The sequence below is a fragment of the Achroia grisella genome, unplaced genomic scaffold (genome assembly GCF_030625045.1).
Source record: "Achroia grisella isolate CSIRO2021 unplaced genomic scaffold, CSIRO_AGI_Agris_v1 utg149, whole genome shotgun sequence".
Classification (NCBI taxonomy): Eukaryota; Metazoa; Arthropoda; class Insecta; order Lepidoptera; family Pyralidae; genus Achroia; species Achroia grisella.
Genome location: NW_026712644.1, coordinates 3,897,198 through 3,923,136, shown reverse-complemented (window position 1 = coordinate 3,923,136; position 25,939 = coordinate 3,897,198). Strand labels below are relative to the sequence as shown.

Below are 25,939 nucleotides of genomic sequence, written 5' to 3'. Positions count from 1 at the left end.
CGACCATCGGACGTAAAGCAGTGTCGCCGCTAGACCACCGAGGTCATTATGACGAGATACCTGATGGTAAGTGGTAATGAATACACGAATGACATGGGACTCCTTGAAACAGTCGCCGTAGCCGGAGTAGAGTATCATATCATCAGTAGGAACAGTACTTACTGAAAATATTCTATAACTTCATGTAATCCTGTACTCTCACTGTAATACCATTGACTTTTATGTAACGGTAAGGCAAACAAGCTGAGGTCTGATGGTGGATGGTAAGTAGTAACGGAGGCCTATACATAAATAGTAGGACTTGAACATGTTAGCCAACAGTATCCACTGAGAATATTCTATAACTTCATGTAATCCTGGTACTTTCACAGTAAAACCATTGCATAATTTACTTTTATATATCGATAATTGGCAAACAGCGACAGTCAAGTGATAAACGTTAATAAGATGAACGGAGTACGGTAGCTACCACTGCCCCATGGGGAAGATCCTATAATTTCATGTAATCCTGGTACTCTCACTGTAATACCATTGACTTTTATGTAACGGTAAGGCAAACAAGCTGAGGCCTGATGGTGGATGGTAAGCAGTAACGGAGACCTATACATAAATGGTAGGACTTTTACTTTGCGGCGCTTGCGCGGGAATGTGTCTCTCTTGCGCACCGCGGCCCGTGTACCTTCGGCGCTTGATGACAGATAATAAACCGCTAGTGTTACCACTACACTGGTGGCATATACGTGCATAGTTAACTATCAGTATCCACAAAAAATATTCTATAACTTCATGTAATCCTAGTACTCCCATTGTAGTATCATTGTATCACACTTGACTTGTAATACTAATGGAAAGCTAACAGCCCACCCGATGGTAAGTGGTAACAGTTGTCTATATGCATGAACAGCGCCATGGATATTTCATTATTTGACGGCCGTGATGAGCTGCCGCTGTTGCTTACACCGTATTACCATTGTATCGCTCTTGACTTTTTGTTTCATCAAATATCTTGAACCCGGGACCTGCAGATCCCGTGCTATTTTGCAACATAGCCACCCGATTATCATTTGTTAAGTAAATAAAACACAAAATAAATATATTACAACATTTATTACACTTCACAATTCATTATGAACCGTTCATACACAATTTCCATCACAGTCGTGCTCTCCCATATTGCTTACCGCCATTGTCAGTTTTGGCGCCAAATTGGAGTTCGAAATTTAAGTAAAAAAATAATCTATACCATAACGCTAAACTACGCTTTTTGTAATCATGTACAAACTCATTTGAAAAGAATAAGAGCCGAGTTTCTTGTCAATTCTTAGCTCGAAAGCACTCAGAACTGACGGTATATTTGACATATTATAAGAGTCTGTAATAGACCTACATGAATAAAGTCATTCTTTTTACATAATACCTCCTTCATTTCCATAACTATTATTTATAATTAAAATTCTTATTACCATCAGTCGAGTTTTGAAATAGATCGGTTATGTACAATCTTAAGATTAAATAGTAATAACTAATTGATCTTGTAATATCAGGGGTGTGTTACATTATCAATCTTTTTTTTTTATTTTGTAGAAAATATATTAAGGCAGGTGTTACATATGAATGTGGATGGTTATAAGGGCACAGGAAGGCCGAAAAATATGGTAAGAAAGGGATTAAATAACGAGATGACTGCGAACAGGGATGAATGGAAGTGAAAAACATATTACGCCGACCACAAATGAGAGGAATAAGGGAGGCGGCAGATGATATGTAACTGAAATGGCAACCTGAGTTTGATGGTAAAGCAAACCGTCACCTATTTACATGAACAGCATCATGAATATCACGTATGATACCTGTAGAACTTCCCACGCGTTATCACGCCTCTTACCCTGTAATTTCACTGCCTAATCTGCACCCTATAACCGAAACAGCTTACAAAGCAAGCTGCTTGACGGCTCAAATAGCTGAGACTGAGGTACACACGCAGAGGACTTTGCTCAAAGTCTACCTTAAATTTTATGATGATTATTTAAATCATTAACGTATGAACGCATACCAAAGAAACTCACTTAATTTTAGGATAAAATAATAATTTATAGTAAAATCATTGTCATGTAAAAAATTAACTTACTATTATAATATTATAAACGCGAAAGTTCGTGAGTATGGATGGATGTTTGTTACTCTTTCACGCAAAAACTACTGCACGGATTTTGTTGAAACTTTACAGTAATATAGCTTATACATTAGGATAACACATAGGCTATAATTTAAAAAGATATTATATATAATTGGGTGGTATATAATGATAATTGTGATGCAGACGAGGTCGCGCGGGTCAGCTAGTGCAACATAAAAATATCTTTCTCAACTTGTTTAGTAAAGTAAAAAAGTGTCAAAGGTATGTTAAGTGCATTAAAAAATCAAATACAGGTCTAATTGTAAAGATTATACTACCAATTAATATTCTAGACTAGTTGTTATCTGCAAATTTGTGCGCGTGGAATTTAACTTTATATTTTTTAAATAAATGTAACTTCTGAAATACATTAGGTATCAGCCAGTGAAAGTTATGTTAAAATGGATTTAGTCGTTTCAGAGATTATCTAGAACTGTCAGACTATTTTTTTTAAAGTCATTGATTAAATTTTTATGTAAATATATACGTAATATATACTTTCATACATAATAAGTGTATATATTACTTGAATGACGAGCGTGTATGGCAATAGTTTTCATTTTAATTTGTCATTATAAACAGACACATCAATTTTATTTAATAATAATAATCCAAAATGCTGTAATATTAAACACTTGTAGAATAGTCCGCAAATTTTAGTCTTCCACTTAAAAATTATCCATCCTCATCATTCATAATTTATACTGTCATTGTTTGGTGATTTTTACCCGCAATGATCAGTCTATTACCCCATCAAAGGGAGATACATAATATATATATATATATATAAAGAAATAATAATATCGGCCCGTAAGTATGGAGAAAACCAGCAAAAGCTGAGAAAAAATAAATAAATAAATAATAATAATATTGCCATCTCCTCTCCTTAAGAGGGGAGATGGCAACAAAGAATTTTTGGAAAAAAATAAATAATAATATTTATTCATGATACACATTTACATTTCAATTTATTATAGTTCTACACTAGACTCGCAGGCCTATTTGTATATATGTTGCGGGTGAATATATATAATTGTTGGTCGAGACGATATATATTACAGATGATGATAAACTGACAATATGTACATAGAAATAATGATCTTATATACTAAATGACAATAGGAAAATGTAAGGTGGGGTGACACAGTTTAGATACAGCAGTGCTTAGTAGACAATATTGAATTTGTCTTACTAGACATTATTAAATGCAATTATTATTTTGATGTATCTAGGTGACTGTGTTCCATAGATACATTGGAAAATACTCGTTTTAACTATAAGACGCTATGTACCCTTAAATTACATCACACATTTAAGGAACAGGAAGGTCCAGGAACTGTGTCGAGAGGTCGTAGATGTCATAAAATAAATTTGATAAATTTTCATGATTTAGAAATTTATTTACATTGATAAATATTTAAAAAATAAATTTACATTTCTAGTTGTAGAACATGTGACAGAACGCTAGGATGGGTCTCATAATTACGACCCCACTAGTTGACCCACGCAACTTCGTCTGCGTTTCATTTCTCCACCTTTTGTAATATATTTCATTGCAGCTCCGCTGCTATTGGTCGTAGCGTAATGTTATATAGCTTAAAGCCTTCCTCGACAAATGGACTATCCAACACAAAAATATTTTTTCAATTTAAACCAGTAGTTTTTGAGGTCAAACAAACTCTTTAGCTTTATAATATTAGTATAGATGTGACAAGGTGGTGGTGTGACAAGGAGGTTAAAATAATTGAATTGGTGTGACGTACAGTATTGAAAGATATCTGTGGTTGATGAATCACCACTGATCGGAGTAGGTGCTCTCAGACAGTGTAGTTTCAGAGGAGCTTCCTCCCACATACACTTACATTGTGGAATGAACTACCCTGGTTTTCTTGAGAGAAAACTTCGGGACATTTTTCTCTTTCTGGGGCAGTGGACACAACTACCTTTTACCATCGCACCGCTCGCCATCGTCAGGGAATTCATCCCCACACACTAGAACCTAAGTGGTCTCGGACAGTGCAGTTTCAGAGGAGCTTCCTCCCGCGTACACCTACATTGTGGAATGAACTACCTGCCGAGGTTTTCTTACGAGACTACAGCATAGGGTTTTTCAAGAAGGGTATATTAAGGTTTCTTAAGGGTCGGCAACGCGTATGTGACACCCCTGGTGTTACAGGCGTCCATAGACTACGGTAACTGTTTACCGTCAGATGGACCGTATGCTTGTTTGCCACGTACGTGGTATAAAAAAAAGGTAATATTGATATTATTCTATAATATGACGATTACACAAAATAGCTCTACCTACTCCGATCACTAGTGATAACAGAAACCATATGTTTGTACTGTTTTAGTTTAGGACTAGATGCCGTTGTTGTAATATTTTATACATTCTTAACTTACGTTTTTAAATAATCCAATATTACATTAAATTCATAAATAATTGTAACATTACAAAACCACTAACCAAATTCCTATGTTAAATATACAAAAATATACAAAAGAAAACGCTAAAAGAAACTCCAATACGCTCACAACACTGCACTTACTTGGTCAGATATCTGTTATTTATAACAGTACTAATTCACTCGATAACAGCCTGTTAGTTGTAACAGTATAAATACTAGTTCTCTTAGTTATTAACTTGGTCACAGATATCTGTTATTTATAACAGCAAGTTGTTGTCCAAGTTACTACTTAATATCACTCGAATAGTCGTCAAAACATACCTATCCAACCACTTCACTTTTTAACAACAGTTTATTACTTGTAACACGATAATTAACGCTTAAAATCGCGCTGTTACAAATATCGGTTATTTGTAACGAGTAAAACATTGAATTTACCTTGTAACAGCTAACTGTTACTTGTAACTAAATACCGTTTCATTGTAACGTAAGTCTGTTACTTTAATACGCACGCTACATCACTTAATATCACTTCGTTACAGTACACAAGTGTCACGATATTTCGTGAATCACTGAACAATCGTCACGTAAATACTAGGTAACAGGTGACGCTGTTATTTGATACCTGTTCTTTTTAATCAGTACTTTATCGCTCGATCGGAGCAATACGTCTCACTTACTGTTATTTATTCGCCTTTGATCCTTTTACTCATTTTCTCTTGTTGTAATTCTCGCCATTCCTTCTTTGGTTTCATTCGTTTCAATTGACCGTCCCTATAAAAAAAAACAATTTTAATATAATATGACAGCCTCGGTGGTTTAAAGGTTTAGTCGCTTTATTTCTAATGGTCGCGGGTTCGATTCCTCGCACGGTGCAAACATTTGTATTCATGAGTATGATTACTTGTACCAGTATGGGTGTTTAAAAAAAAAACGAAAATATATCTAAGTATTTATATCAGTTGTCTAGTACCCATAACACAAGCTCTGCTTAGCTTGAGACTAGATGGCGCTGTGTGATTGATATATTATAGTTATTTACGATTTCCGTTCATCATCATTATATGTGTAGACACCTTTTTAGTTTTTTTTCTATTAAAAATGTAAAAAAAAAACTATTTTAATATTATATGATAGCCTCGGTGGTGTAACGGTTTAGTCGCGGGTTCGATCCTCGCACGGTGCAAACATTTGTATTCATGAGTACGATTGTTTGTACCGGTGTGAGTGTTTTGATGGATTGATCTCAGGGTTGTCAACTTTATGATAGGTTTTTTCACATTCCGGATATTTTTTTATTTCTAAATATCGTTTCAGTGGGGAGTGGGGGGCCTTTATATCCTCGGGGCCATTGGCTGCAGCCCAAAAAGCCCTTAGATCCGCACTGTGTGGGTCACCTTCTTAGATTTCTCCTGGTCGCACATTACCAAATAGTAGGTAATGGAATCTAAGAAGGTCATCCTGCTCCATATGTAAATCAGTTTCCCTATGGTTGCCTTAAAAATATTGCTTTCAGCAATAAGACCGCCTTATTGTAACTGTACAGGTGTTCTTTAATTGCTTATGTCTTTTTCTTATTAATATTATAAATGCGAAAGTTTGTAACTATAGATGTTTGTTACTGTTTCACGCAAAAATTACTGAACGGATTTTGGCGAAACTTTACAGTAGTAGTAGTAGTACTAATGTTAGGGGTAGTCCACCCCTATTTTTGTTTTTATTTTAAGGCAAAACAACGTTTGCCGGGACAGCTAGTATAGACTATACATTTTACGTGGCACAAACCGCTACGGACAGTTAGTATATTATTAACGCGAAAGAATGTGAGTATGGATGTTTGTTACTCGTTACACGCAAAAACTACTGAACGGATTTTGACGAAACTGTACAGTAATATAGCTTATAAATCAGAACAACATATATGATTTAAATTTCGAGCGGCTAAAACTCTACGGATAGCTAGTCAAAAATATACACTTACCACATAAGGTCAACCAGTCCTCCACGTAGAGCGATCACAGATTTGACCCGGTTGGCGAAATCGACGGCCGACTCGTGCTGCTCCCTGTGCATAGGGGGCAGGTACCATACGTCGCACACGATAGCCCACGAGGTCATCATGTTGAGGAGATAGTGCAGCATCCCGTAGCGGGAGCTGTTCCAGAACGCGTCTCCGAATCTTGGGTCGTATCTGTAATAGTTCAAATTCAAAACATCTTTATTCATGTAGGTCTATTACAGACTCTTATGATATGTCAAATCTACCGACAGTTCGGAATGATTTCGAGATGAGAAGAACTGACAAGAAACTCAGCTCGTATTTTTTTCAAATGAATGTTGTACATATATACAAAAATACAGATTCATTTATAAATTCAAATTTGGGAGAATAGAGTTACCATCAAAGGGTCGTCATTGGGCTCTCTAAAATATGGTAGAGCGCAGTGATGGCTGGCTCATTCGTCATACTCGTGAACGGGTGTTGCTTGTAGGGACTGGTCTGCTCTAATCAGTTGATTATATTTTTTTTATTTGAGTATTTAAGGAATTGAATTAGTGTTAATTGGTAGTTTGTATTCACACACTTCAACTTAAAAATGTAAAGTAACAATAAAAATATTTAAAAGAGCAACACGCAAGTTTCTTGCTCGTTCTTCTTGTGATGAGACAGCTTTCCGAACGAGCGGTAGATTAAAAAAATGTAATGACTATTCAAAAGTGCTTCAATGTAAGTTTATTTGAATAAATGATTTTCTATTCTATTCTTATTCTTATGGTCGAGCGCAATGATGGGTGGCTCATCCGTCATACTCGTGAACGAGTGCTGCTTGTAGGGACTGGTCTGCTCTTATCACTACGACTGATTTAATCTTATTATGTTTTTATATTTGAGCCTAAATAAATTAGTGCTGGTTGGTAGTTTGTATTCACACGTTTCGACTTGTAAAATGTGAACTTACAAGGATTGTTTAAAAGAGCAACATACAAGTTTTTTGCTCGTTCTTCTTGTGATGAGACAGCTTTCCGAATCAGCGGTAGATTGAAAAAAATGTGATGACTATTCAAAAGTGCTTCAATGTAAGTTTATTTGAATAAATGATTTCCTACTCTACAACTAACATTATAATAATAATAATAAATTTATTTGCAATAGATTTTGGGTACATACATATATGATGTTATACAAAAACATGGCCCTTGCAAAATCTGCTTATATCAAGTGTACAAATCTTAAGTTAATTGAATTATCGATTGTTTATATAATTATGAATTATTGTATGTAGGTATATGTCAATTTGTGTATAAATCTAAATGTCATGAGGAACAATTTATTATTTTAGTATTCCAAAAACTCTTTAATTGAGTAAAAACACTTGGAAACTAACCATTCATGCAGTTTTCTTTTAAATAATATTCCAGAGAGAGTTCTTATATCGTCAGGAAGCTTATTAAATATTTGTATCGCCATACCAAGTAGACTCTTTTTTGTTTTTCCGTCTTAAAGGGATATGAAAGACTTTTTAATAGATACATAGCTTTTTTTATATTACCATCAGGTGACCCAGCTTATTCGCATTTGTAGTCTATACATCTATACATATAAATAAAATTGGAGTGTCTGTTTGTAATATTGAAATAACCGTTTTTTACTATATAAATACGGTACATACACCAAAATAACATTACAATTTTTGTTTGTCTGCTCCGGCTAATCTCTGAAATGGTGATCCGATTTTGACGGGACTATTATTGGCAGATAGCTGATGTAATAAGGAGTAACTTAGGATACTCTTATTTTAAAATTCCACGCGGACGAAGTCGCGGGGACAGCTAGTATGTATATAGGTTTGAACTCACTTGATGGCCACAGGATATATGGTACCGCCGACCTCGAAGCTGCCCTTCTTGAACTGCATCACCGATGTATTGTTGATGCATGTGCCTTCGGGGAAGATCAGGATTGGTGGATTGCCAGGAACCGATATGTGCTCTTTGAGTCTGTAAATAGAATAGAAAATCGTTTGTTGAAATAATACTAATATTATAAACCCTAATGTTTGTGACTATGGATGGGTGTTTGTTACTTTTACACGCAAAAACTACTGAACGGATTTTGATGAAACTTTCCAATAATATAGCTTATACATGAGAATAACTCATAGGCTGTAATTTAAAAAGATATTTTGTAAATTGGGCGAAAAAAATCATAAATAAATGCAGACGAATTTGCGTGGTCAGATAGTAATAAATAATTAAATAGCAGAATTAAAATACAATAAAATTTCTTATATTTTCGTAATTATTTTTTTTAATTTAGTTTAAACAAAATGGCCGTTATGAAGTACATATCAAAACTAATCCAATAAAATATACACAATCCCGGCATATAACGATTTAATAATTATTAATATAATATATTAATAAACGAGGCTGTAGGAAGATAATAATATTTCTTACCTTTTAGCGACTGCATGTCTGTCTTTCACTTCCGACCTCTCAAACCAGATATGGGGCGAGGCTCTAGCCAATGCTCTTTGTAAGAGACCTAAGAATCCGCCATGACGTTGGCCAATCTAAAAATATGTTTTATTACATTAGTATTTAAATCCATAATAGCATAAACTTAAATCCCATAGTATACCGTAAACATTCAATGAATATAACCCTTGCAAATCCATAAGCAAAACCACATAATATATACTTATAATTAGAAAAAATTACGCGATCTTACCACGGTTTATTCAGTATCAGAAAGTGTGTTAAATGTACCGGAAGATACTGTGAGTATAGTTTGCCGAGATGAGTATCGAGCGAGTTCCAATAGTAGCAACAAATGAAGACGTGTGAAGGTACACGAATTACGTTACTCCACTACGTCAATTATATTATTTACAGCATAGGCTGTACCGATCACAGTTTTCACCCATTACAATATTAAATTTACAATATGTCATTAAAAAATTTATAATAAGTTTCTTTAATGTTATTACATTATCCATGTCAATGGGAAAATTATATACCTCATAACAAAAGTTAACATTGTAATTAAGTCCACACATTATAGACTCTTTAACAGAAGACGTGTGAAGGTAGACGAATATGTCTGCCCATAATTTTGTTTACCATCTACTCGCTACTCTTCAATTTACCCGCGATCATTGGATGTGGAAACACTGCCGAAATATTGGGAACTCAATAAAAATAAAAAATAAAGTGGTAAGATCCCGTGATTTTTCCTAATTGTAGATATAAATAATAACCGCGTCAAATTTAAAACAGAATAGAATATATATATATATATATATAACGATAACAGATGACTTTTCTTGACATTTTTGGGCATAAATAAACGACAAACTTTATCTTACAATAACTAAATAATCAACTATTTTTAAAAAGTTTCTTCACTTTATTTTTAATTAAAAATATATCCCAAAAGAAAAAGAAAAAAAAACATTACAATAGTTTTTTTTTTAGTTAATTTTAAACTTTCGTGTTTAATATACATTATTTAAATTATTAACCAGTTATGTTACTCCAGTCAGCTCGTGACCACGGCTAGTGCAACCTAGTCGAAACATCGAGAGAGGTAAATACCTTTATTTGCCATAAAATTATTCGTGTTAAGACCCGGTTAATAATTTAAATAGTTTTTTTTTCTTTTTTATATCTTGACACTATTACAATAGTTATAAATTTATTCGATTTATGACGTAAAAATTAAAGGTTATATTTGGTGGAGTTCCCGCCAAACATTACCTTTAATTTTTACGTGTGTCATAAAATTTCGGTTTTGGGATCCAACTATTTGACCATCCTGCTTGAACGCTCTAAACTTTGGAAATTATAGTATTACTTTAGAAATTTGATTTACATTAATGAAATAGCCCAATTCTCATTTAGGTATCAAGATATTTATTTAACACCACACAACGTTCTTTGAGATCCCTATACTCGTGTAAAAGAATAATTTTATAACTATTTTCTGTTATTACATGACAAAGTCAGTATGAGTTTGCAATTCATATGTAATATACCATTTATTAGAACTTTTAAACAGCTTACGATAACTGTAATATTCAATTAATAGAAACACATGCACCCATAATTGTTTTAAAAAAAACTAAATTATATTAATTATTATTTTTATACAACAACCATATATCTATTAACACCTGTACTTCATTTATTTTATGTTAATGCGTTTTAAATATTTTTTTTTATAGGTGATTCAGAAATAATGTGTGGGTGACATTATTTCTGAATCACCTGTAAAAATGGGTAATTAATATTAATTTCCGACAGTGCCACAACCCTGGCAACATCGGAAATGTCATTAAAAGACTGTTCTATTATTATTCATAAAAAAACCCTTTATGACTTTAGTCAATTTAGGCTCCGAGATTAAACAGACTATATCTACTAATACTTACCAAATATCCCTTAATGACTTTAGTCAATTTAGTCTGCGAGATTAAAATATAGCTATACTAATACTTACCAAATATCCCTTTATGACTTTAGTCAATTCAACATCCAGCATTAAACAGACTATATCTACTAATACTTACCAAATATCCCTTCATGACTTAGTCAATTTAGGCTCCGAGATTAAACGGACTATAGCTATACTAATACTTACCAAATATACCTTTATGACTTCAGTCAATTTAGTCTCCGGGATTAAGACTGTTCTATTATCATCCATAAAAAAACCCCTTTATGACTTTAGTCAATTTAGTCTCCGAGATTAAACTATAGCTATACTAATACTTACCAAATATACCTTAATGACTTTAGTCAATTTAGTCTCCGAGATTAAACTACAGCTATACTAATACTTACCAAATATCCCTTTATAACTTAGTCAATTTAGGCTCCGAGATTAAACTATAGCTATACTAATACTTACCAAATATCCCTTTATGACTTAGTCAATTTAGGCTCCGAGATTAAACAGACTATAGCTACTAATACTTACCAAATATACCTTTATGACTTTAGTCAATTTAGTCTCCGAGATTAAACGGATTATAGCTACTAATACTTACCAAATATCCCTTTATGACTTTAGTCAATTCAGCATCCAGCATTAAACAGACTATAGCTACTAATACTTACCAAATATCCCTTAATGACTTTAGTCAATTTAGTCTGCGAGATTAAACTATAGCTATACTAATACTTACCAAATATCCCTTTATGACTTTAGTCAATTCAACATCCAGCATTAAACAGACTATATCTACTAATACTTACCAAATATCCCTTCATGACTTAGTCAATTTAGGCTCCGAGATTAAAGGGACTATAGCTATACTAATACTTACCAAATATACCTTTATGACTTCAGTCAATTTAGTCTCCGGGATTAAGACTGTTCTATTATCATCCATAAAAAAACCCCTTTATGACTTTAGTCAATTTAGTCTCCGAGATTAAACTACAGCTATACTAATACTTACCAAATATCCCTTTATAACTTAGTCAATTTAGGCTCCGAGATTAAACTATAGCTATACTAATACTTACCAAATATCCCTTTATGACTTTAGTCAATTCAGCATCCAGCATTAAACAGACTATATCTACTAATACTTACCAAATATCCCTTTATGACTTCAGTCAATTTAGTCTCCGGGATTAAACTATAGGCTATACTAATACTTACCAAATATACCTTTCATGACTTTAGTCAATTTAGTCTCCGGGATTAAATGACTGTTCTATTATCATCCATAAAAAAAAAACCCTTTATGACTTTAGTCAATTTAGTCTCCGAGATTAAACTATAGCTACTATTAAAAATAAAATAAAAATTACGACGGCTTGCACAGCAACTTACCAATGAGTAACAGCTGTCGCACATAAGCACGAGAGCGTCAATAGGGCTCGTATGATTGGCGACGCAGATGCCACCACACGGCTTGTTATGCGCGTCGTGGTATGTTATCACGGCGGAGATACACCGCGATAAGAAGTTGAAGCACATGATCGAGATCACGTAGTTCACGCGCTGTTTGAACGGCCCGTCCGGGAGAGTTCCGATGCAAGCCGTGCATAGTATAAGGAGCCAGACCTGGATGTACCCAATGAATGAGCGAAGAGCATTTATGAGTATTAATGATTTATGTATTCTAGAAAAAAACAATTTTGCGTTTAATGTTTTGCATGATTTTTTTTTTTTTTGGTTAACATTTTCCGTTTCAGGGAAAGGCAAAAGGACTGAGCCTATACAGCCATTGTCTTCAGAAATGAAAATGAGTTTAATTTTTTTTTGGTCGCATTTTCCGTTTCAGGGAAATGCAAAAGAACTGAGCCTATTACAGCCATTGTCTTCAGTAGTGAACAAATTCAATTTTTTTTTAATGGTTCAATTTTTCCGTTTCAGGGAAAAGGACTCAACCTATACAGCCATTGTCTTCAGTAATGAACATGATTTTAGTGTTCTAAATCCCATTTTTAATTAGATGTTAAAGGATTTTTTTTGTTTTATTTATCATTATAGGAAAGGCAGAGTCTACGCCCATACAGCTTTTGTCTTTGGTATCATTTCTGTATTTTAATTTATTTTTCCTTCTTCAGATCAGAGATCTTTCAAGGGCATTATTAAATGACAGATGTCAGATCACATTTCACTCTATGGTTAGTTAAAAAACGAAGGTTAATACTGTCGTTGTCTATGTATTGGAGTCATGGTATAAAGATAGGATATACACAGAAAGTAAGTGATTAAAATGTTTATTATTAAATTAAGTTATCTTGGACTAATGGTAAAAATTGCTATTTTGCATATAACGTTAAAATATGAATGCAAAACATATATCTTGTTATTTTTATAAAATTATTAAACAAGTGTGATTATAAATGCTCTCCACGCTGTATTAAACATTACACTCGAAGCATCACTTCGATAAACATGAAGAAATGATGTTTAATTAAAAAAAAAATCATCAATAGATGTCCTTGACCAACACCCTTAAGTCAGTGATTTCTATTGGAATTAAAAATTTTTTTTAAAAAGTAATAAAAAAAAAAAAGAACTGATATATATCATCATTTCTACACGCAATATAGACATATGACAAATGAGGTAATATTAAACATAACCATGCACATATAAGCAGTAAGTACCCATAGACAACACAAAATTCCCGATAAAATTAAAAATTACTACCAAAGAGTAACAATTATTGATGCTTAGCGCGGCAACATCGATCGGGCTCGTGTGGTTGGCAACACAGAATCCATTGCTCTTCGGTAAGTACTTTGTGTCATGGAACGTTACATTACAAGAGAGAGATCTGAACAGTACTCTGAATGACATCTTATATGCCAACGCTCCCAGATATAGTCGAATTTTGCAGGCTGGCAACAAACTTATCAGCATAGTTGATACGATCATTGTTAGCACCTGGTGTTGCCAATTTATTATCACCAGAATTACACAATTGATAATAGTTTTGGGAAAATCCGATCCAGATGGTAGAAATCGTAGATCCAATTTATTTGATTTTGGAATTATATTTTCCCGCCATTATTTTTGTTTATGGTCACGTTTCCAATTGCCATGTCATGTCCGATCATCGAATGTTGCCACATCAGATTAGTAAAACGAAAAGAAAAATAAAATTAATAATGACAAACAAAATTAATTATAAGACAAAATTAATATAAGGAAGTAACTTAGCTCCAGAATGTTCCATTTATTAATACAACAGACAGACAAGAAATTATATTTTAATATAGGGTCCTGTTATGTAGAGTACGTAGGAGAACTCGTCCCTCAAGGGAAATCGTTTATGGACTCTTTTCGCGCGTAAAAAAAACTATGCTATAAAAAAAACTGAAAAGTATAGAGAAATACAAATAAAAATATACAGCCGAATTGAGAGAGTCCTTTTTGAAGTCGGTTGAAAAAAAATCTTTAAACTTTCATGAATCTTGTGAGATACCAGAGTACTAGGAGAACATAACCATATAGGAGGTTTTCAGGATAAATACTGAGCATTGCTTAGTTTCATACTATATGGCGCTGATTTGTTGTATCATTCTGTTGCTAAGTACAGGGTACAGACAGACAAAGTAAAATAGTTATTATTACATTTACAATTAAATTAATTATTAATAACTATGAAAGGATTATTCTAGTTCACAGGAACATTTAGTAATCAGTCGAAAAAAAAATGGAAATTAAATAGAAAAAAAAAACAGTTTTTTTTTTTGTCTAACATCTCCTCTCTGTCTTTCTTATAATCTGTGGCAGAGATTCAATGAATTAGGATAGAAGTACTGACAATCATTTCGAGTCAATAAATACCCTTTAACTTTACCATCATATGTGTTTTAAACTACCTACAACTTCATGTTATCCTGGTACTTTTGCTCTTCATACAGTATCAAAATTTACCGCTTTTGATGATTTTTTCTTTCCTCTCGCTTTCCGATCTGTGGGTAAATCGTGATAAGGTACGGAAATGTGTAATAGGAAGCTGGGGAGCGATGGTAGAGTAGACCGTCAGATGGTACCACTTTTTTCGAGAAGTCGTTTCTTAGATACTGTTTGCAGTGTAGTACTCGGGATTTCATGTATACATATATATATTTAATTATTCATGGATACAAGACCTTCAGTCGATTATGTACCTAATATTAGCGAGTATTGCCACTTACCATCAGGTGGGCCATAAACTTGGTTGCCATATCAAATACTAAAAAAATCAAAGAATATGCGATTCTCTATGGATCATCAGAATTTAGAATATGTTTCAAATAATAATTGTTCAATTATTATTATTATAATCATAATTCATGTGACTATAATTACATAATTAAAACAAAAAATAATTTATTCATTTACGACATTTTACCCGCGAAACTCAAGTTTTTTTTATTAATATTTTCCCTACCGTACAGTTCAGTATACATATTAAATTGAGAAGAACTGGCAAGAATCTCGACTGAATTTCCTTTTTAAAGCCAGTTTATTTACAATGTATATTTATATAGGTGTCTATGTCTAACATTAAATGAAAATCCCGTGCATGAACCACTATTGCCATGCACGTTTGTCATTTTTTTTTTATTTAATATTTTACGGCTCTGGATACAAGTCCTTTTTAGCCCAACATAAAATACAAAACCTAAAAAAAATTATAATTTCTTCCCAGTGTTAGAAATAAATTTATATAGTGATTCGTACTTACCCCAACAATGAAGATCAACACCCGCAGTGGTAGCAAGAAAAAATATCTGACCAGAAAGCCCATAGCCCAAATTATTGTAAGGCGCCATGTTAGAAATTCATATTGTCTGAAAACAAACAGATCAACTTTACGTCGTTATCTATACATATAAATAAAATTGGATTTGGATTGGATTGGATCTGTTTGTAATATTGAAATAACCGTTTTTTACTACATGCATATGAATATAAATACGGTACATACACCAAAATATCATTTTTTACTATTTTTTGTCTGTCTGCTGTTTGTTTCTGATAATCTCTGAAATGGCTGGACCGATTTTGACGGGAGTTTTATTGGCAGGTAGCTGATGTAATAAGGAGTAACTTAGGCTACTTTTATTTTAGAAAATAAAGTTAAATTAACTAACTAAGGTTATTTACATTACGTGTGAATTATCGAAAGTGGAAATTACTAAATTGCTCATAAATGTAGATTATAATTTAGTGTGATTTTTTTTTATTGTATTAACTGTGTTTAAGATTCACAAAAGTAAAGAAGTGTCAATAAACCTAATTTACAATTAATGTTTTGTATAGGCCTTGAATTGTCGAATTATGAGGAATTTTTTAAGAAACATTTTTCGCCCATACATAGGTATGGATACATTTACAGCATTTAAACTATCACTTCTAGGATCTTCCGGCAGGAAGACGTGGAGTTGCCAGTAACTCTAACGTTACAGTGGTGAGGTGATAAAAATAATATAATAGACTTACTTGTTGGTTCTAGTGAGGAGATTCCAGCTGCGCAACTCCTCAGCTTCGAAGACTGACGTGACCTGGTCTTCAATGATGGACTCCATACCGACTTTGAGCAAATCCAGGCAATGGGACAGATGGAAATCCAGATTTTCCTGAAAATATTTTTATTTATTTATTTAGGATCAAAAACAGGTTCACAATTAGGAAACTTATAATTATTTTACATTTTCTATGTACTATGTTATTGTAAACCCAACATGCACGATCACAAATTATATTAAAGTATTAAGATATGTGGGTCGCATACAAACTAAACGCATACAAACTGTTGCGGGTGGTTGATACTATGTTGTTGGTTGAGACGATGTATATTACAGATGATAGTAGACTGACAATATGTACATAGAACTAATGATCTTATATACTAAATAACAATAGGAAAATGTAAGGTGGGGTGACACAGTTTAGACACAGCAGTGCTTAGTAGACAATATTGAATTTATCTTACTAGACATTATTAAATGCAATTATTATTTTGATGTATCTAGATGACTGTGTCCCATACAAACTAATATATTTTCTACTTATAATTATGATGGTGTATATGTAGTGGGTTGAATGAGGAAAAGAGATATGAGATATGTGTGAAAAGAAATTTGAGAAAAGGTTGTATGGAAGTATCGTCACTTTTAAAGTTAGAAGCTTGAAACTTATTTTTTACACTGTGGCTGTACAAATATACATAAACAAAAAGGGTTGTAAGGGGTTGAAAGGGGAGATAAAAGGAAGTATCGTTATTTTTAAAGCAAAAATACCGAATTACTGTTTAGACTGTTAAGTATTAGGTTGTTCGGAAAGTAATTTCGTTTTTTCCTAACTTAGGATTTAATTGTATTTTTTGCACTCAACTTCACACTTAAGCCGCATAATTTTTATATGCTTTGAGAGCTCATATAGCAAGGATTGTGTGTGAAAAATTACAATTAATTCTACGCAGTAGTTTATGGTTGGTGCCCTTTTAAATATGGAGAGGAATAAGCAGCATTTTCGACATATCTTACTGTTTTACTACAGAAAGGGTAAAAATGCTGTTCAAGCCAGAAAGAAATTGACCGACGTGTGTGGAGAAGGTGTGTGAACAGTACGCCAGTGCCAGAACTGGTTCGCAAAATTTCGGTGGCAATTCTGATGTCGAAGATGCACCACCCTCGGGAAGGCCGGTTGAAGCTGATAATGGCACTGGTTGATGCGAACCAGCGATTCAAAGCAACCTCCGCCTGATGGATACGACTCAGGATCGTCATAATTTCGATCCCCATTTGAATTGGGACGGGAAATTGATAATGGGTGATCGGTGGCGATGTGGAGAGCCCGGTTGCTTGCGCGGTATGACGTGGTTGAGGTCGTCGTCTTGGCCGGCGAGGACGGTGTCGTGTTTGTGATAGCGACGATACATAAAAAAGTGGGTGTATTATTAAAGAAAATACCTCATTCTTTTCCTGGTCGGGCCCAAGTCCATTTTGCATCCGTTCCGGGCTAGAACTTCTCTTGTAGTTCAATTCTGGTGATGGACCCAATATCTCCTGTCTTTCTATCACCGTCATCTTTGTACCTGGAATTATTATAATAATCATTACTAGTAAGTCGCTGTCGCTGTCTGTCCGTCCCTATGTATGCTTAAATCTTTAAAACTACGCAACGGATTTTGAAGCGGTTTTTTTTAATAGATAGAGTAATTCTAGAGTAAGGTTTATATGTATAATACATGTACACTCAGGCAAAGCCGGGGCGAGTAGCTAGTAATTTTATATACTCATTCATTCAGGTCATTGGGCTCCCTAAAATATGGTCGAGCGCAGTGATGGCTGGCTCATCCGTCATACTCGTGAACGAGTGCTGCTTGTAGGGACTGGACTGCTCTTATCACTACGACTGATTTAATCTTATTGTGTTTTTATATTTGAGCCTAAATAAATTAGTGCTGGTTGGTAGTTTGTATTCACACGTTTCGACTTGTAAATGTAAACTTACAAGGATTATTTAAAAGAGCAACACACAAGTTTCTTGCTCGTTCTTCTTGTGATGAGACAGCTTTCCGAACGAGCGGTAGATAGAAATTGTTATGACTATTCAAAAGTGCAAATACCAACCAAAAATACAAACTACCAACCAGCACTAATTTTTGAGTCAAATATAAATATACAATAAGATTAAATCAGTCGTAGTGATAAGAGATATACATATATATATAGAGAAATTAAGATTTGTAATGGATACGTGCGAAGGCGCGTCGGGTTGTGTTGTGGATGTTTCATGGAAACCGTATAAACAGACAAATATCAAATCGTAGCGTGACTAAAGTCAATTTGTAATAAACAATGCAAGTTAAGCGACATAATATGTGACTGTTCATTTGTGTTATCTAATATATTTACTACATAGCTGTTCGCGACTTCTTCCGCGTGGAATTTAACTTTATTTTTCTAAAATAAAGGTAGCTCAAGTACTCCTTATTAAAATAGCTACCTGCTAAAAAAAGTCCCGTCAAAATCGGTCCAGCCATTTCAGAGATTCGCCGGAATGAACAAACATACAGACAGATAAAAATTGTAAAATATGTTATTTTGGTGTATGTACCGTATTTATATTCATATGCATGTAGTAAAAAACGGTTATTTCAATATTACAAACAGATACTCCAATTATATTTATATGTATAGATATATAGACTAGCTGTACACGAGACTTCGGCCGCGTGGAATATAAGGTTATTTTTCTAAAATAATAGTAACATAAGTTACTCCTTATTACATCAGCTACCTGCCAATAAAAGCCCCGTCAAAATCGGTCCAACCATTTCAGAGATTCGCCTGAACAAACAAACATACAGACAGACAAAAATTGTAAAATATGTTATTTTGGTGTATGTACCGTATTTACATATATTCATATACATGTAGTAAAAAACGGTTATTTCAATATTACAAACAGACACTCCAATTTTATATGTATAGATTTCAAGTTAAAGTACTAGGAAAACATAAGCAGTCAGGAGAATTTCTGAATACCGAGGTAGGCTTTGTTTAGACTCGTTTTCTGACTAACTCGCCAGCAAAGTAAACAACTACATATAACAAAATAAAAAAATATCCGAGACATGGCCGTAGCTTTGCTTTTGTCACATTTCATTGTTAGTAACGAAGGAAAGAATGGGCATGTAAATGTAGACAATGAGTACGAAAGACCGCGCGCAAACAGCGAGTTCCCGCGTACAACAATCGTGAGTGGTTTTGGCGCCTTTTTGTAATAATTAATTGTCATTTCAAAATGGCGGACATCTGACTATAGACTATATAGCATAGACTATTATAGATTTATTGATCATTACATAGTATAAAACAAAGTTGAGCCAAAAGAAGAAAAAAAAAGAAAGTAGCTGTCGCTGTCTGTCCGTCCCTATGTATGCTTAAATCTTTAAAACTATGCAACGGATTTTGAAGCGGTTTTTTTTAGTAGATATAGTGATTCAAGAGGAAGGTTTATATATGTAACATATGTACACCCGGGCGTAGCCGGGGCGAGTAGCTAGTAAATTAGAAACGTGTTTTTGGAAAATATCGTATACTGGCTGTTCGCGACATTGCTGAAAAAATGCAGGAAAGTAGGCTGCGATGGTATGGACACGTGAAGAGAAAGCCGCCTGATTACGTCGGAAACCTGGCACTGCAACTTTCTATTCCTGGTCGAAGGGGCAGAGGCAGACCAAGGAAGGGATGGGAAGATGTTGTTGTTAGGGACATGATAGAGTGTGAGGTCTCTGAAGACGATGTCCGGGACAGGATAAAGTGGCGGACAAAAATAGGGAAAGCTGACCCCACCACCATGTGGGATATATAGCCAGGAAGAGAGAGAGAGAGTCTTTGGAAAATATTGTCTGTGGAATAAAATATACAATTTTAAAGAAAAACTTGAATCTCGCGCTATAAGGGGTATAAAAATTGATAACAAAAAAAAAATAGTAAAATATCTTTCACGACTGCGCGCGCTCTTTCCCGCGCCAAATTGCGCTATCATAAACATTATCAATGAGTGCAATGATGGCTGGCTTATCCGTCATACTCGTGAACGAGTGCTTCTTGTGGGGACTGGTCTGTTCAGGTTGTGGACTTAATTACAATTTTAACTTTTGTTATGAGGTATATAATTTTTCCCATCGACATGGATAATGTAATAACATTAAAGAAACTTATTACAAATTTTGTGATGACATATTGTAAATTAAATAATGTTAATTTAATATTGTAATGGGTGAAAACTGTGATCGGTACAGTCTATGCTGTAAATAATATAATTGACGTAGTGGAGTAACCTGAAACAGTCATGCTTGCTATAAAGTTCAAACTTGTGGCGGCGTGGTGGGCCGGGTCGATGTGCTCCCTCAAATATGGTTGAGTACAATGATGGCTGGCTCATACGTCATACTCGTGAACGGGTGCTGCTTGTGGGGCCTGGTCTGTTCAGGTTGCGAACACTGATTAAATTTTTTGTTCTTTGCGATAGCATATGCTGGTGGTCACTCTATTCTCCGAAATTTGAATTTTAATGACTGTGTATTATAAACATGTTCCACTATTATTTGCAAAAAATACGAGCTGAGTTTCTTGTCAGTTCTTCTCATCTCGATATCATTCCGAACTGACGGTAGATTTGACATATCATAAGAGTCTGTAATAGACCTACACGAATAAAGATATTTTGAATTTGAATTTGAATTTGTTTCCTTTACACAACATGGTGTCAACGGTGTGTTAATTTAATAATAAATAGTCTATTACAGTTTATATTCTCTGTGAATAGTGAATTTTGAAAGTTATACATAAAGCAAGTATAGTGGTTGCTCCATATAACATTTATTTATTTTATTTATTTGATTTTAATTCGGATTACATCCATATTGTGTTAGTAAAAACTTATAAAACTATGTTAGTAACTTATAATATACATATACGTAGATATATTTAATTCATATATCTGTGTCCACGTCCAGAAGCACTGGGTCCACAATGCAACGTTATACAGTGCCTCTGGAGCGGACAATCAGGTATAACAGTTTTTAGGATGCTGTTTGAGCTCCCCCGAATTCTAGACATCAGTGATGCAGCTCTTTTACGCATTATCTAGCTTCAAATCCATCTACCTACCATACCATACCATTACATTTTTGTTTATTATTATATAATTATTATTAGTAATAGTTTGTTGAAATAAATAATTTAACGTTAATTTTCTAAGGATTGGCACTACACTAATTCCTTCATCCTCTCCTATTCCTTTGTTTTAAGTGCGAGCGAGAAGATTCACTTGTATCGAAAGTGACATATCGCGCTCGCGCGTCACTGTTAAACTGAACTTTCAGAGTTCAGTTTAACAGTGAACTGAACTCTGAAGTTGACATTGAATTCCCGCCTTGATCGCGTTTACGACCAAGTATTTTTTGTAGTTCGTGATAATTATTAAACACTTTAATCCACTGCATCGCTCTAGTGTGTTTAAGATCATTGTGTTTGTGCCATAGTTGTGAAGCAAGTCGCTGGGACCAGAAACACCGATAGCCGCCGCACTGTAACCTACGATTCAAAGGCACTGTGCCCCCTTCCTTACCAGAACTGTCTTTCTTTGTGTTCCATCCTCACAAGCAGTTCTCAATCACCAACCTAACAGTGTATCGTGTCAATCCACGTACCCGTCAGATTATTTAGATACAGTCCACTTAAATCAAAATCAAACAATATTTATTTCACCCGCACCGCCATATAGTAAATATAGATGGAGCATGCGAGGCCTCCGTCAGAATTGTCTGGATGGCAGCCCGTCAGCAGGGCTGACGCGTGGCAACTATGGAAAAGTTGTTTTTAAAGCATGATGATCTGCTTCTTCCTTATCCTATTTATTTCTGGTTGTCGTAATATGTTTTTTTCTGGATGGCAGCCCGTCAGCAGGGCTGACGCGTGGAAACGATGGAAAAGTTGTTTTTAAAAGCATGATCATCTGCTTCTTCCTTATCCCATTTATTTCTGGTTGTCGTAATATGTTTTGTCTGGATGGCAGCCCGTCAGCAGGGCTGACGCGTGGCAACTATGGAAAAGTTGTTTTTAAAGCATGATGATCTGCTTCTTCCTTATCCCATTTATTTCTGGTTGTCGTAATATGTTTTGTCTGGATGGCAGCCCGTCAGCAGGGCTGACGCGTGGAAACGATGGAAAAGTTGTTTTTAAAAGCATGATCATCTGCTTCTTCCTTATCCCATTTATTTCTGGTTGTCGTAATATGTTTTGTCTGGATGGCAGCCCGTCAGCAGGGCTGACGCGTGGCAACGACGGAAAACGCAGTTTAAGTTGTTTTTAAAAGCATGATCATCTGCTTCTTCCTTATCCCATTTATTTCTGGTTGTCGTAATATGTTTTGTCTGGATGGCAGCCCGTCAGCAGGGCTGACGCGTGGCAACGATGGAAAACGCAGTTTAAGTTGTTTTTAAAAGCATGATCATCTGCTTCTTCCTTATCCCATTTATTTCTGGTTGTCGTAATATGTTTTGCCTGGATGGCAGCCCGTCAGCAGGGCTGACGCGTGGCAACGATGGAAAACGCAGTTTAAGTTGTTTTTAAAAGCATGATCATCTGCTTCTTCCTTATCCCATTTATTTCTGGTTGTCGTAATATGTTTTGTCTGGATGGCAGCCCGTCAGCAGGGCTGACGCGTGGCAATGATGGAAAACGCAGTTTAAGTTGTTTTTAAAAGCATGATCATCTGCTTCTTCCTTATCCCATTTATTTCTGGTTGTCGTAATATGTTTTGTCTGGATGGCAGCCCGTCAGCAGGGCTGACGCGTGGCAACGATGGAAAACGCAGTTTAAGTTGTTTTTAAAAGCATGATCATCTGCTTCTTCCTTATCCCATTTATTTCTGGTTGTCGTAATATGTTTTGTCTGGATGGCAGCCCGTCAGCAGGGCTGACGCGTGACAACGATGGAAAAGTTGTTTTTAAAAGCATGATCATCTGCTTCTTCCTTATCCCATTTATTTCTGGTTGTCGTAATATGTTTTGTCTGGATGGCAGCCCGTCAGCAGGGCTGACGCGTGGCAACGATGGAAAATGCAGTTTAAGTTGTTTTTAAAAGCATGATCATCTGCTTCTTCCTTATCTCATTTATTTGTGGTCGTAATATGTTTTTCTCTTCCATTCATCCCTGTTCGCAGTCATCTCGTTATTCACTCCCTTTCTTACCATATCATCTTTCACACAGTCCATCCATCTCTTTTTCAGCCTTCCTCTGCCCTTATAAAATCCTTTTAAAAGCATCGAGGGTGTATAATTTATTTACACAACACAATGTAAATAAACTGGCTTTTAAATAAAAATAAAAACTGTTGAGTTTCTTGTTGATTATTTTTAATTGAATCTATATATTGAAAGGGACAGTCGAAAAAGAGAAATTCAAAAATTTTACGTTCATAAGCGGCTAAAATGTCCTACATGAATTATTGATTTTTAATTTTAATTTTTTTTTTTAAAAACGTACCGTTAACTCCGTTCTCCTTGATGATGGCTGATGGTGGCTTATCATCAGGTATTGGAGGTTCCTCTTCCTCATCAGAGCTGTCATTTCTCTGCACCTTTTTCGCAACTTCGATGTGTTGGCGGCCATACTGCAAATAATTATTAAAATTTTAATTTCAAATAGTTTTTTCTTTTTACTGTTGACTAGCTGTCTCCGCGACTTCGTCCGCGAGGAATCTAACAAAAAAGTTAATTAGAGAATTTTTCTAAAACAAAAGTACCCTAAGTTACTCCTTATTACATCAGCTACCTGCCAATAAAAGTCCCGTCAAAATTGGTCCAGCCATTTCAGAGATTAGCCGGAACAATCAGACAGACAAAAATTGTAAAAAATGTTATTTTGGTGTATGTACCATATTTATATTCATATGCATGTAGTAAAACCCGATTATTTCAACATTACAAACAGACACTCTGATTTTATTTATATGTATACATTGTAGTATGTAGGTAGTGAGTATACCGGTGAAATAATTGTACTATTTATTGTACACTAGCTACTCGTCCCGGCTTCGCCCGTGTGTACATGTATTATACATATAAACCTGCCTCTTGAATCACTCTATCTATTAAAAAAACCGCTTCAAAATCCGTTGCGTAGTTTTAAAGATTTAAGTATACATAGGGACGAACGGACAGCGACAACGACTTTGTTTTATATTATGTAATGATAATGATTACCAAGTTTCTTTGGTAGTGTGCTATATGGCTTATTAGTAACGCGTACATTCGACGCGGAGTAGTAACGTGGCCTGACTTTACACTGAACTTATTAGTAACGCGTACATTCGACGCGGAGTAGTAACGTGGCCTGACTTTACACTGAACTTATTAGTAACGCGTACATTCGACGCGGAGTAGTAACGTGGCCTGACTTTATACTGAACTTATTAGTAACGCGTACATTCGACGCGGAGTAGTAACGTGGCCTGACTTTACACTGAACTTATTAGTAACGCGTACATTCGACGCGGAGTAGTAACGTGGCCTGACTTTACACTGAACTTATTAGTAACGCGTACATTCGACGCGGAGTAGTAACGTGGCCTGACTTTATACTGAACTTATTAGTAACGCGTACATTCGACGCGGAGTAGTAACGTGGCCTGACTTTACACTGAACTTATTAGTAACGCGTACATTCGACGCGGAGTAATAACGTGGACTGACTTTACACTGAACCTAAATATATTGCTACGTTTACATTCAGTCGCTTCCTCTGCCACTTGCGCTGCTGGAAATATTGCCGGGCGATAAACGAGCGAGAGGACTGACTGCAAAAACACGCTGCCACTCGCGCTGCCAGTCCTTTGACTCGCGCACGAAATACCGACAATCGAGGGAGCGCCGGGCAGCGCGAGTGGCAGCGCCAATGGCATGGGAAGTGTTTCCACTCGTGTTTACACTCTCGCGCTGCTCACTTCCCTGTTGAGCATATGTTATCTGGAGAGATACTAATGGAAGGGAGTGTTGTTAGATTTCTTTACCATTATGTTTTATTAGTTAAGTATCATTTAGAAATAGTCAATAGGTCTTTTATGGGAATAGGTATAAAAATTTACAATAAGATACCAAAGGATATATTGGAAATACCCTTAAATAAATTCAAAACATCTGTTAAATCATATTTACTGAGCAAAGCCTATTACTCACTAAACGATTACTTGAATGACGAGCGTGCATGGCAATAGTTGTTCATGCACTGGATTTTCACTTAATGTTAGACATAGACACCTATATAAATATACATTGTAAATAAACTGGCTTTAAAAAAAAGTAATTCAATT

The 25,939-nt window shown here is 35.0% G+C and overlaps 2 protein-coding genes across 3 annotated transcripts in view; one reads left to right on the top strand and one right to left on the bottom strand.

Annotated features, from left to right (window-relative positions):
• Positions 1-4,913: 4,913 nt before the first annotated feature.
• Positions 4,914-25,939, bottom strand: part of LOC131840750 (glycerol-3-phosphate acyltransferase 4) — a 38,445-nt gene continuing 17,419 nt past the window's right edge. Inside the window, exons 2-10 of one of the 2 annotated variants that reach the window (XM_059188941.1) lie at positions 24,115-24,241; positions 18,022-18,146; positions 16,550-16,686; positions 15,792-15,897; positions 13,763-13,999; positions 9,043-9,158; positions 8,443-8,583; positions 6,566-6,775; positions 4,914-5,358 (exon numbers count right to left, since the gene is read on the bottom strand). In XM_059188941.1, the coding sequence (XP_059044924.1) occupies positions 5,271-5,358; positions 6,566-6,775; positions 8,443-8,583; positions 9,043-9,158; positions 13,763-13,999; positions 15,792-15,897; positions 16,550-16,686; positions 18,022-18,146; positions 24,115-24,241 (1,287 nt within the window). In that variant the 3' untranslated portion in view covers positions 4,914-5,270. Of the gene's footprint in view, positions 5,359-6,565; positions 6,776-8,442; positions 8,584-9,042; positions 9,159-12,430; positions 12,665-13,762; positions 14,000-15,791; positions 15,898-16,549; positions 16,687-18,021; positions 18,147-24,114; positions 24,242-25,939 lie in introns of both variants that reach the window. The other variant, XM_059188942.1, reaches the window with a different exon arrangement.
• LOC131840755 (ATP synthase subunit e, mitochondrial) overlaps positions 8,759-25,939 on the top strand; it is a 38,721-nt gene continuing 21,540 nt past the window's right edge. The window contains exon 1 of the mRNA XM_059188948.1: positions 8,759-8,769. The gene's annotated coding sequence lies outside the window, so the exon portion shown is untranslated. The remainder of the gene's footprint in view (positions 8,770-25,939) is intronic.